Source organism: Delphinus delphis, chromosome 2, assembly GCF_949987515.2.
Source record: "Delphinus delphis chromosome 2, mDelDel1.2, whole genome shotgun sequence".
Taxonomy (NCBI): Eukaryota; Metazoa; Chordata; class Mammalia; order Artiodactyla; family Delphinidae; genus Delphinus; species Delphinus delphis.
This window is the reverse complement of record NC_082684.1, coordinates 130,288,842-130,301,853: the sequence shown is the minus strand read 5'-3', so window position 1 is coordinate 130,301,853 and position 13,012 is coordinate 130,288,842. Positions and strand designations below refer to the sequence as shown.

The following is a 13,012-nucleotide window of genomic DNA, read 5'->3' as shown; positions in this document are numbered from 1 at the left end:
GGATCCTCCCAGACCGGGGCACGAACCCGTGTCCCCTGCATCGGCAGGCGGACTCTCAACCACTGCGCCACCAGGGAAGCCCACTGGCAATTCTTTATTAAACCAGTTCTGTTGGATCAATGCTTCCTGCCCATGAAAATGATGAATAAATCCTCAACTAGCCTGAGCAATGCTTGCAGAAGCTTTTGTGAAGCCCGAGCTGGACGGTGGGGATTGGCTCCACATAGAGGCCAAAGGCTAGTGGCTGAAACCTGAGGGACTGAGCCTTAGGGTGCTGGGTCGGCTGGGGGGAGGGGGAGGCGGGGAGGTGAGGCTGGGTTGAGTTGGTGGGTTTTCTAAGCTTAGGAGACTTGGCCAAGTCCTTGCCTCTTTGACCTTGTGACGATGAGACCAGCTGTTTTGGCCTAGAGGCATGACCACAACCCCTCCACACCACACACAGACAGTCTTTCTTGGATTTCTTCTCTTACACCTCACCCAGCATCAGGCTGCACACAGAAGGTGTATGCTTCCAGCTACCAGTTCCTGTTGCTTGTTGCACAAACCCAGATTCAAAGCCCAGCCTGACCCTTTTTCTGTTGCCCGTTTATCAATCCTGCTGCAGCCACACCTCCCTATCCCTATCACCCTCCCCTCTGCCATGTCCCAGGTGGCCTGCAGTTAGTAGGAGATTCTGCAGCAAGGGGACTGCAGATAGACATGCCAAGATAGGCAGAGTAAGATCAGGAAGGCGGGAGAGGTTCCCATAGATGCAATCAGCCGGGCCCCAGACCTTCACCATCCAGGGTAAGGGGCAACAGGGAGGGCAAGGGCCAGTTCCCAGAAGGTGCTTGATCAATGCCTGTTGTCGACGGAAGCTAGGCATGCCTGGGATTGGCCTCTTGCAGGCTCCCACCCCAGGTAATGAGGTTGGTGGTGAGAACGCTGAACAGAGGCTTTCAGACAACAAAGCCAGAGGGGAGCTGAGTGAAGGAAGGGAGGTTGATATTGACATGGCCTACCTGCCATCACAACCAGGGAGTTCAGAGAGAGGAGGAGCCCAGGGCACCCCCAGGGGGTGCAGGAGACAACAGTACCTGCCCACTCCTCCCTAGCTCAGGCTGGGATCCTCAGGTCCTAGTACTGACCAGAGGAGACGTCACACTTTAGGAACCTGGCAACAGGAACCAGCCACAGTTCCTCATGAGAGGGTCTCACATCGGCTCACACAACTTGAGGACTGTGGCTGTCTGTTTAGTCTGTCCTCTGGCCCCCCTATGCCCTCTGGGAATGGGAACCCTGGATATTAGGGTTAGGCAGAGCAATCCGTCAAAAAAGGAAAAGGTAGGGGCCCTCTGTTCACCACCTATTTTAAGCCCTTGCGTGTTGCCTGACTGGTCATTCCCAGCACCAGAAATCTCTCTCATTGGATGGAAAACGGCTATGCTCTCATTACAAAACTAGCTTCCCTGAAGTTTGCAAAGAGGGCTCTGGGTTGGCAAAATGCTCATTTATATTGGCAGGTAAGCAGGGTAGGCAGGGAAGAGAGCTAAATAGGGGGCAGGGCCCAGAGAGAGAGAGAGGATCAATCAAACCCAGCTCAAAAGCGTAAACATTTTTCAGACCCTCACTTCAATCCTGTGTATCAGGAAAGCCCAGAGAGGCACTGAGGGACCCCAAGATCTTGATTAGGGTAGAGGCATCCCCGATCCCAACTTCAGAGGCAATCACCAATATCTCTTTTTGCACAGATACCCCCACAGGCCCCGAGTGGTATCTGCTCTTCAGTGGCATCTGACTCAGGTGATGAGGAGGGGGTGGGGTCCCTCTCCCTGACTGGTAGTCACACCATTTGTTTGCGGACCCACCACTGACCCATGAAAGACCTAGCAGCTGCTGGAGCTTGGGCTGCTGGGGTGAGGAAGGGGCACAGGACGGGCTTAGGGTCACAGGGTGACTGCTCATCAGTCAGGACACCAGGCATCTTCACTGACCACTACAAGCAAGGTCATGCTCTCCTGCTAGTCTAGATGCCAGCTGACCAGGGTGCCTGCTCCTGGCCCACCACTTGGCCTGAGGGGCTGTGCCCAGGGTTAAGGTGGGTGCAGAAGGCTTTTATCCTGGACTTGAATCCTCCAGGAGCTCAGCTCTCCCTCCCCAGCTGCAGCTTCCCACGACACCAGAAGGCAGATATTAATGCCTGGGGTCAGCGCCCAAGGAGCTGACCCAGCTGCCGAAAGGTCTGTTTCTCTTCAGCGCCCTGCTCTGCAAGCTTAAAGACCTGGAGCAGCCTTTAGAATGTCCACCCTGACTCTGCAGCCCAGAAGAGGGAGGTGGAATGTGGGGCTTAAGGTGGTAAAGCCTCATCTTGGCTGCGGGCAGGGCTAGGCCAGGCTCAGAACACCTTTCCAGCTTGCCTCTAATGCGGCCCAGCCCGGGACAGGACGAGGTTGGGAGGCCTGAGCACAGAGGAAAGTTCTCAGAGCGGTACAAGAGGAAGTCTGGGGGCGTCTCAGAGCCTAGAGGCGCCCCAAGCTCCCAGCGCGAGGAAGGAAAGTTAACTCCAGCTGAGAGGCAGGGACGAGAGAGAGGAAGCATGCCTGCAACCGCTCAGGCAACCCACAGGATCATCGCCAGGCCCCCTTACCTGAAATCGCTGTAGGGGTGGATAATCCAAAACCCGGCCGACTTAACCCTCTCCTGCTCGCGCTCCACCGCCTTCTGGCTGCCGAACATCCTCAGGGAGAATTTGTTGACCCCGGGCTGGAGCATGGCCCCGAACTGGCGCTGCATGAAGCCGGCCTGGCCCAGGCGCACCTCGGCCTCAGGGAGGATCTGGTCGCCGGCGGCCGCACCTCCCTCCACTTTGATCGCGGTGTCCACCGAGGGCTGCTCGCAGGAGGCGGGGACCGGCTGCGGCGGCTGCTGGGGCGGCGGCGGCGAGGCTGCGGGCTGTGCCGAGGCGCCAGAGCGCTCGGTCTCGGCCGCCAGGCCCGGGGGCGTCCTGTCCTCACCGGGGGACGCGTCGCCCTCGGCGATGAGCCGCCGCTCCTCCGCGGAGTCATGCAGGTGCCCGTGACTGCTGCCGCCCCCCGCTCCGGCGCCGCCGCCGCCCCGGCTGCCCAGCGATGCCAGGCTCCCGCGGAAGCGCCTGCAGTCGCCGTTAGTGCTAGACTTGCCCGCGCCGCGGGTCGACCCCTCGCTGTCTGCCGCCCCGAGGGCCGCACCCCGAGGCTCCGTGCCGCCCGCGGCCGCCGAGGGCGAGGGCGAAGGCAGCGGCCGCAGCCGGATGCTCCTGCGGCTGGGGTCCTGGCGGCCCCCAGCCCCCTCCTCCTCGGCGTCCTCTTCTTCGTCCATGATCCACGCCTTGGCCCCCACCTGCTGCGGAAGGCTGTAGAGTCTCTTGCGCATGGACGGCGGCAGCTTGTCCATGGCTCCAGGGGCCGGGGGCAGGGGCGCGGGTGCGGCGCCGCGGACCCGCTGCAGGTCCGCCCGCCGGTCAGTCCGCCCGCGGGGACGTGTCCTTCGCCGCCGGCGCCGAGCCGCCTCAGGCGCCCATGCTGGGCAGGTTGCGTGCGGCTGGGAGGCTCCCAGTCCGGCTCCGGGTCCCGGGGCTCGCCGCGCTGCGCCTCCTCCCGGGCCGGGCTGGGCGCGGGGACCCCGCTCTCTCTCGCTCCCTCCCTCCCTCCCGCGGTCAGGGGCGCGGCGCGCGGCCCGGCTCCAGGCGCCCCGCCCCCGCGGGGAACAATGGGCGCGGGTTGAAGCAGCGCTGCGGCCGCGGCGCTCGGAAAACCGCTCCGGAGCGCAGAGCGCACGACCAGCACTCCTCTGGGGCGTGTGTCCCGCGGGCAGGCGGGCTGTCCGTCTGTCCCGCCGCCCGGGCTTTGTGGCCAGTCACTCGCGAGCTCGCCTTGATTCCTCTGGCCGAGCCCGGCCGGCCCGTCCCGGGGCTCCCGCTGCAGCCGAGCGGAGCCCAGCGGCCCGCCGGGCTTACATCAGCGGCCGCCTCCCCCGGAGCGCCCTCCGGCAGCGCCCGGCTCCCGCGCCCCGGAATATTCATGAAGCCGCCGCAGCTCGCGGGTTGCCATAGGAGCGGCTCCCGCAGCCGGGCCGGCCTACCTGGGCTTCTTAAAGGGGCAGTGGCGCGCGGGCCGGGGACCGGGGGCCGGGAGTCGGGGGGGGGGGGGGGGAGGCGGGCCCGGCGGGGGGCGCAGGGTGGACCCTCGCCGGAACTTAGGGGTTGAGGTGAGATGAGTCCTTAATCCTCAACCCTCGAGTGTCTTTCCTTGGCCAAAGGCTGGGAGTGCATCCCAAGCCTAGGGTTCCGACAGGGGTGTGGGGCGGGATTTCCCGATATCTCCTTCTCCGAGCTCGGGGCCCGCCTCTCCCCAGCGGTTATGCTTTTCAGCTGGGTCTCCGACCCTCCTCCGGGGAGGCGGGTCGTCTGCATGCGGAGCCCCGGGCCTTCCCGCAACGCGCCTGGAGAGGGGGGTTTCCGGGAAAGGCACTGCGTCGGGGCTGCTCCCGGGGTTTTCCTGTGACACAGGAGGGGGCAAATCCCCCGCTGGTCTTTCCCCTGCGGAGCCTCGCAGCGACCCGGCCAGGAGGGCTTGGGGAACTCCGGGAGGCACAGGGCGCGCGGGTGAGACCCAAGCCGTTCGAGGTAAGACTTCGAGGAAATGAGCCTGCAGCAGCCACGGATGCGGGGTCCGATCCCGCACGCACCTCTCCCGGGGTGGTTCCGATGCGGGTTTCGGAGACTAGCCGGCTGCAGCAGGAGCCAGCAGGCGGGCTCTTCCGGGCGACCTGGCACTCTAGGGCTAGCTGTGGACCTCTTTCTCCCTGGGTTCTCATCCAAATTGTGACACCCAACGCTAGGGGAGTTCCTGCTCCACCCACGCCCCCTACCCCCAAGCAGCTGCACAGCTCCCACTCCCTTTGAGTCCGCTCCTCACCCCCACCCCCCCAGGCCAAACAGCGATTCCGGCTGTGGTCTTCTCTCTGTGTGCAGTCTCGGGTTTATGGACAAATCCCACCAGCACTGCCCCTCTCCAGCGCTCTAGGACAGCCTGACCGCCCAACCCCTATCCACACAGGCTGGGCTGTCAGACCCCCTCTCCCAGGCCTGGGGGCTGCCAAGATGAAGCAGGGGTTACTCAGATCCCGTCAGGGCCAACATGCCAGATTAGCTCAGAAGTGGGGATGGGTCATTAGAGGAAAGGGGTTGGCTGGGGAAGGTTGGAGTCTGGGTTAATGTTGAGGTGGATTTTCAGCAAAGTCTGACTGGAGGGAGGCAAAAAGGTCCCCTAGCCCTGCCATGTCTCTGAGGAATAACATGAAGTTTTTCTTCAAAGAATTTTTTATTCTCAGCCCACTTGTGACCATCTCTCCCACCCCATTCAGAGCAGAAATTTTGGAAGCAAGACTGGGGGTTGGGGGCAGCCTGGCAGGAGCTTTTCTGCTCTCTACCACTGGACCACAGGACCTCCCATGCGGAGAGGGAATGACTAGGGTGATGACATCACTGCTTGCTGGCCTTTCTACTTTTGAGCAGCTCTGAGCTGACAGTTCTCTGCACAGATGCTGGGAGGCCTAATCCCTGAATGTCCTTGGGTTTCCTTGAGAAAGAGTGTTCTTAACCAGCGGTGAGCCCTGCCTGCCCTGGTGTGCCAGCCACAGGAGGAAGACCTCCATTTAACTCACTTCTTTGGGCTTCTGTGTCAGCCAGGAGCTAGGCTGCCCTACCCCAGCTTCAGGAAGTCAACCCAGACAAGCTTCCCAGTGACCCATGGTAGGAACATCTCCTCCTCTAGAAACCTCTTCCTGGCCACCCAAATCTTGGCCATGTCCCCCCTCTGGGGTCCCATGGCCCAGGATCTCCCATCAACCTGAGCACTGATTACACAGTGCAGTCTGTGTCCCCTTCAGGACTGAGCTCCCTGAGGGGAGGATAGGTCTGATTCATCTCAGGGACCTCCACACCAACTCAGGGGGGACAGAGAGCAAATCCATAAATGTCAACTCAACACACGAATGAGGGACCCCGGGAGTTAGTTAATGCCACTGAAGGGGCTCCTTGAAGTAGAAGGTGGATACAACCAGGGTTCGGCTTCCTGGGACACTGGTACCACAGGCTGGCCAGGGGTCAGGGTCCCTTAATTCCGCCCCCTCTAGCACCTCACTTCCTCTCAATTTAATTAACACCAGCCACGCAGGACCCTCAAGGACCACCCTTGGGTGAAGAAATGACCGTTTGATAAAGCTGGCACATGGGAACCCCTCGTGAGGCCTGGTCCCTCCTGTCTCCTCCCGGTGAAAACCATAATGGAGGACAGCTGTGGCATGCTAGCAATCTGGGGGAAAGAGGAGGGGGAGACCCAGATCTTGCCCTTGATGTGATCCAAGTTGTGGGGAATCTACACTCATGTTCAGGAAAGAGGAGAAAACTCAAGACAGAAAAGAAGTGTGTACTAAATCATGCCTCAACCAGTGAGATTTGAGGAGGGGGAACTCACTGAGGCTTGTGGATAGCTAGGGAGGACTTCCTGGAGGAGGGGTCAGATTTGATGAGAGACATGTATCCAGCACTTTACAGTTCACACTTCATTTGTTAAACCACGTGAAATTTTCGTGGACCAAATATGGTCAAATTTTTCCAGTTTCACATAGCTCAACCTAACATTCTTTTTTTTATTATTTTTATTTTTATTTTATTTTTTTTGCGGTACACAGGCCTCTCACTGTTGTGGCCTCTCCCGTTGCGGAGCACAGGCTCTGGACGCGCAGGCTCAGCGGCCATGGCTCACGGGCGCAGCTGCTCCGCGGCATGTGGGATCTTCCCCGACCGGGGCATGAACCCGTGTCCCCTGCATCGGCAGGCGGACTCTCAACCACTGCGCCACCAGGAAAGCCCACATTCTTTTTTTTTTTAAATAAATTTATTTATTTATTTATTTTTGGCTGCGTTGGGTCTTGGTTACTGCACACGGGCTTTCTTTAGTTGTGGCGAGCGGGGGCTGCTCTTTGTTGAGGTGTGCGGGCTTCTCATTGCAGTGGCTTCTCTTGTTGCGGAGCACGGGCTCTAGGTGCATGGGCTTCAGTAGTTGTGGCTCACGGGCTCTAGAGCGCGAGCTCAGTAGTTGTGGCACACAGGCGTAGTTGCTCCGCGGCACGTGGGATAGTCCCAGACCAGGGCTCGAACCTGTGTCACCTGCATTGGCAGGAGGATTCTTAACCACTGCACCACCAGGGAAGTCCCTAAACCTAACATTCTTACTCCCATTTGCAAGCAGGAGAACTAAAGCACAGAGAGGTTAAGTGACTTGCTAAATGTCCCACAGCAAGAAAATGGTGGAGCTGGAACTCCATCCGAGAGCTCCACAGATCAGGCTCTTCTCTGACTCACACAGATGAAGTGGGAACAGGCCCACGTACCAGAGGGAGAGGCAGTTCTGAGTCTGGCATGGCTAAAGCAGAGAGGAAGTAAAGAACGGAGCGCCCCCATTCCATGCTCTCCCCATTGTTCCACTAAGGTCTCACACCCTCTCCTTTCCAGCACTGCCTAGAAAGCCTGAAGTCTGCTGTGGTTCGTCTTGTAACACAATACACAGGACCTGGGGGCCCTAGCAAGGGAAAGGCCCTGCCTTTAGACTGAGATAGGGAGAAGATCTGTGGGTATCAGCTGCAATGGGGAACTGAGTACCTCTGGGAGACAGATGTGCTTCCTGCTGGGCTGCAGGGGGCCTGGGTATTCCTGGAATGCAAACCCAGAAAAGAGCTGGGTCTAAGAGAGAAGGGGCTGGGAAAGATGGGCTTCCTTCCCTGGAAGGGAGGCTGAATGTCAGTGAGATTCAGACGACCTGCTGGGGGTGGGGTAGGGATGTAGCTGATTATTATAAATCATCCTCAGATCTTACTTGGTGGCAACCTGGATGGGCAGATGGGGATGGGAAATTCTGCAAGTTTATTTGCTCGTGGTCTGAGGGCATTTTTCTTGCTTAAAGAGGCAGCTCTGGGATAGGGCAGTGGCCCCCACACAGTGTAATGCCAAGGTTTTGGCCAGTTCTGCTTGAAATTTAACCAAAAAAGAGAGAACAATGTAGGATATTTTAGGGTAAGATTGCCAACTGTCCTTTCTTAGAAGGCTGTCTTTATTCTACCATTATATCCTTGTCACATTTTCTGCGTTAAAATGCCCTTTTATGAAATCATACTGCTGGGAGAGGGTATTTTTTATGTCCTTGGCTAAATAAAAAGTTGACATAGGGTCCTGTGTTTGTTCCCAAAAGTCATTTTTGAAATGTTATTGGTCTGTGTATTCCAAAAGTCTGGGATCCCCTGCTATAACTGATAGAGCATGAAACTGGAAAACAAGAGCTCTAGAATGAAATATGTCTGTCATTTACTGCCTGTGTATGCCTCAATCTTCCTCGTGTGTAAGATGGGTTTAATGATATGTATCTCCTAAGTTATCATAAAGACTACATGAGAAAACGAATGTGGTGAGCATGGCTTCTCATGTGTGGTCGGTTCTCCATAAACCCTGAACAATGGAATATTGAATGAAACCACTGTTAGCCAACAGAGGGGGAGACACTTGGCCTTTGGAATCTGATTTGAGGTCATGCTCATCTTAATTGTTGTTGGGATGAAAGGGTTGTCTTGCTATACAGGATTGCTGTTTTTGAATTCTCCATCCTCTATATGCCCTGGCCAGGTGTCCAGAAGACAGACTTTCTTCTCTCTGGGATGGGCATTTGCCTAAGTATGATCAGAGGGAACTGACTCAGAGGTCACACCCTTGACCCTGTGCTCGAGACCCCCACCAGACACAGGTGCAACTTCATCTTTCTGTTTAGCATAGATATCATCCTCCCAGTGCACCTGCTCTGCTCTGAGGCAGGTCTGCTCTGTGGGCTGGATCAGGGATATATCAACTTCCTGCTGGGAGTCCTGACCTGGGGACTAGGCCCCCGAGAATTCACTACATTCCCTCGGGTTTCCTGTCTTGAGGCTTCCTGATGAAGAAACTGGAAGGGGGACGGGGCACACAGGGAGCTGGCCCAGTTGGATGTAGATGTATGAAAAGAACAAGTCAACCACCCAGTCTCGGCCTCCGTCCCTGAGCACAGCCACACATGGATGGAGGCCGAGAAGGCAGAACATGGGCAGTTCCCAGTCTGGTCGAAGCAGCAAAAGGCTATCTCAGAGGTTTGTAATCAAGGGTCAGAGTAAGTGGTTCAGAAGCTCAGAGCAATTGTCCTCCTGAGTATGTATGGTCAAGGTGGGCTTCCTGGAGGAGGTGGAAAGTGGACTGGGTTTTCTAGTAGGGTTTTCTACTGTTGTGTGTGTGTGTGTGTGTGTGTGTGTGTGTGTTACGGGGGAAACCGTGAGTGGAACAGCCTGGTAGGGGTGAGGCCTGCTGCATTCTCTCAGTGGGGTAAGTGAGGCATCACCAGAGGGCAGGGCTAGGGTAAAGGTCCACCTTAAGGGACCACTAAGCTGTTGCCCTAAGCCGGCCCTAGGAGAAAGTCTGCTGTCCCCATAGAAGGAGGGTATTGGGTCCTTCTGATCCCTTCCTTCCCAACATCCTCCCCTCCAGACTCTGGCTGCAAAAGTGCCCTGGGAGCCCACATGCCCACCCTTCCCCAGTGACATTAGGGCACTAGTGAAAGAAAGCCCCCCAGGTTCAATTTCCTATTGGGCTTACTGCCTGCTTTCTTCTCAGCTCTGCCTGGTTTCTTTCGGATCTGCGAGTGTGAACTATTATATTGTTCTATTCTCCACCCCCTGCCTCTGTGCAGGACCCCACCTGGGAGTGCCCGGAGCCCAACAGAGCCCAAAGGGCTTTCATCTCCAGGCCAGCCCTGGCTCCACTGCCCTTGATCTCTCCAGTCTCCCCATCCTGCACTCCCAGCTGTTCCCCCAGCGCTCTGCCAGGACCCTGGCCGGGACACCATGCCCCTCTCCTCCCAGGGAGGCAGAAGAAAGATGTGCTGACAGCTCAGTCAGTCCTGGACTGTGTCTCTGTGTCCTGCTGGGGCTCCAGGACATCTGGGCCACCTGGACTCGGAGCCAGGTTGGAGAGTGAGGCACTTGGGGTAGGAGGAGGCCCCCGAGGTGCTGGCTGAGCCGAGCTGCCAAGAAGTAAGGACCAGACTCTCCTCTGCCGCATGTCTGGAATTCAGCATCTATCAGGGCTGAAGTGAGTTTAGACAGGGGCCCCGGGGGGTGGTTTCAACAGCCTGGGCTGGAGGTGTTAGGGAGGGAAGGAAGAGACAGGATGGCCTGGGAGAGGGGGAAGAGGGAAGAGGCTTGGCAAATGGGGCAAGATGGTGGGTGGAAGGAGGGGGAGTGAGGAGACCTGGCAAGATGGGGCTCACTCGGGAACCCTGAGGTGGCCCAGGGAGTGGGCTCACAGCCCCCCATGAGCACTGGGCTCCTCCCCCCCGCCGAGCCCTGCCCATGCTGTCCTCCCTGACACGCCCTCCGTCCTCTTCCCCACCCCTCTACATTTTCTCCTTCCGCCAGTTTCACATCACTCCTTTTATTTATTCAATCATTCACCCGTTTATTTATCTAGCTCACTGTGGAGTACCTTCTGTATGATGCTATAAGGTCCAGCCCCTAAGTTCCAGGCACCTCAGGCTGTGGCTGGAATAACACAGGTACAGAAACTCCCATCTGGAAGGCAGGGATGAGGGTCCTGTGATGTGGACAAGTGGCTGGAGAGCAGAGGATGGAGGGGGAAGGGCATAGAGGAGGGGAGCAGGGGAGACGGTCATGTTTGAATTGGTCTCTGAAGAAGGCACATGTGGTTTGGAAGAGTGGAGGCAGAGGGGTGGGAGCGCCAGGCACTGGGGACCCCGTGCACTGGATGGTCTGGGAGACCACAGCCCTGGTGATCCAGAGCAGTGAACACAAGGACCCTTGGTGGCTTCGTTCTGGAGGCAAAGGGAAGTGACTGGAACCAACTCAAGACAAGCCAGGACTTCGGGCATGACCATCGGGTTGTGCCCTGGGAGCCCAGCCCTATTCTCAGCTCGGCAGTGAGGGAGTGAGAAAAGAAGAAGACGCAGTCCTTCCTCTTGGAGGCTCCCAGTGGGGTCACACGAAACCATTTAGTCATCCTCCCAGAGTCAGAAACCTGAACCCCTGACCCCAGGGGGCAGGGAGTGAGCCACAGCCAGGGCCAGGCGGCTGCTGGGGAGATCTGCTCTCCAGCTCCCTGCATAGCATATCTTTTGTATGAGCCCCATGGCCCAGCCTCCCTCCACAAGCCCTGCACATCAGGATAACCTGCTATTACATGAGGCTTCTGCTGGACGCCTTCCAGGGAGACACAGTACCGCTGTGTAATGGAGGCTGAGCCCCACAGGCCACCCTGCAGGGTCCAGACCAGAGTCAAGAGTCAGGGAGAGGCTGTGACAGACTGACAGGGGCTGGGATAGGGGCTGGGACAGAGACTCTGACAGAGACTGTGACAGAGATTGTGGCAGAGAATGTGACAGGGCTGTGATAGGGGCTGGGACAGAGACTGTGACAGAGACTGACAGGGGCTGTGATAGGGGGTGGGACAGAGATTGTGACAGAGACTGTGGCAGAGAATGTCACAGGGCTGTGATAGGGGCTGTGGCAGAGACTCTGACAGAGACTGACAGGGGCTGTTATAGGGGCTGGGACAGAGACTGTGACAGAGACTGTGGCAGAGAATGTCACGGGGCTGTGATAGGGGCTGTGACAGAGTCTATGACAGACTGTGGCAGAGAATGTGACGGGTCTGTTATAGGGACTGTGACAGAGAATGTGACGGGGCTGTGATAGGGGCTGTGACAGAGACTGTGACAGAGACTGTGGCAGAGAATGTGACAGGGCTGTGATAGGGACTGTGACAGAGAATGTGACGGGCTGTGATAGGGGCTGTGACAGAGACTGTGACAGAGACTGTGACAGAGAATGTGACGGGGCTGTGATAGGGGCTGTGACAGGGGCTGTGACAGAGTCTGTGACAGAGACTGTGGCAGAGAATGTGACGCAGCTGTGATAGGGGCTGTGACAGAGACTGTGACAGAGACTGTGGCAGAGAATGTGACGAGGCTATGATAGGGGCTGTGACAGAGACTGTGACAGAGAATGTGGCAGAGAATCTGATGGGGCTGTGATGGGACTATGACAGGGGCTCTGACAGAGATTGTGACAGGAACTGTGGCAGAGAATGTGATGGGGCTATGACCGGGGCTGTGACAGAGACTGTGGCAGAGAATGTGACAGGGCTGTGACAGGGCTGTTACAGGCACTGTGACAGGGACTGTGGCAGAGAATGTGATGGGGCTATGACAGGGGCTGTGACAGAGACTGTGGCAGAGAATGTGACAGGGCTGTGATGGGGCTGTGACAGAGACTGTGGCAGAGAATGTGACGGGACTGTGATAGGGGCTGTGACAGAGACTGTGACAGAGACTGTGGCAGAGAATGTGACGGGGCTGTGATAGGGGCTGTGACAGAGACTGTGACAGAGAATGTGACAGAGACTGTGGCAGAGAATGTAACGCGGCTGTGATAGGGGCTGTGACAGAGACTGTGGCAGAGAATGTGATGGGGCTGTGATGGGGCTATGACAGGGGCTGTGACAGAGACTGTGGCAGAGAATCTGGCAGTGAATGTGACGGGACTGTGACAGAGACTGTGGCAGAGAATGTGACGGGGCTGTGATAGGGGCTGTGACAGAGACTGTTGCAGAGACTGTGGCAGAGAATCTGATGGGGCTGTGACAGGGGCTGTTACAGACACTGTGACAGGGACTGTGGCAGGGAATGTGATGGGGCTATGACAGGGGCTGTGACAGAGACTGTGACAGGGACTGTGGCAGAGAATGTGACGGGGCTGTGTTGGGGCTATGACAGAGCATGTGACAGAGACTGTGACGCGGCTGTAATAGGGGCTGTGACAGAGACTGTGGCAGAGACTCTGACAGAGACTGTGGCAGAGAATGTGACGGGGCTGTGACAGAGACTGTGACGGGTCTGTGTTAGGG

At 57.5% G+C, this 13,012-nt stretch overlaps 2 protein-coding genes across 2 annotated transcripts in view; one reads left to right on the top strand and one right to left on the bottom strand.

The window, feature by feature from the left end:
• HCN4 (hyperpolarization activated cyclic nucleotide gated potassium channel 4) overlaps positions 1-3,411 on the bottom strand; it is a 41,372-nt gene extending 37,961 nt beyond the window's left edge. Inside the window, exon 1 of the mRNA XM_060003700.1 lies at positions 2,627-3,411. Within this exon, the coding sequence (XP_059859683.1) occupies positions 2,627-3,411 (785 nt within the window). The remainder of the gene's footprint in view (positions 1-2,626) is intronic.
• A 125-nt stretch (positions 3,412-3,536) lies between these two features.
• Positions 3,537-13,012, top strand: part of REC114 (REC114 meiotic recombination protein) — a 165,001-nt gene continuing 155,525 nt past the window's right edge. Inside the window, exons 1-2 of the mRNA XM_060002817.1 lie at positions 3,537-4,059; positions 4,350-4,642. Of these exons, the coding sequence (XP_059858800.1) occupies positions 3,537-4,059; positions 4,350-4,642 (816 nt within the window). The remainder of the gene's footprint in view (positions 4,060-4,349; positions 4,643-13,012) is intronic.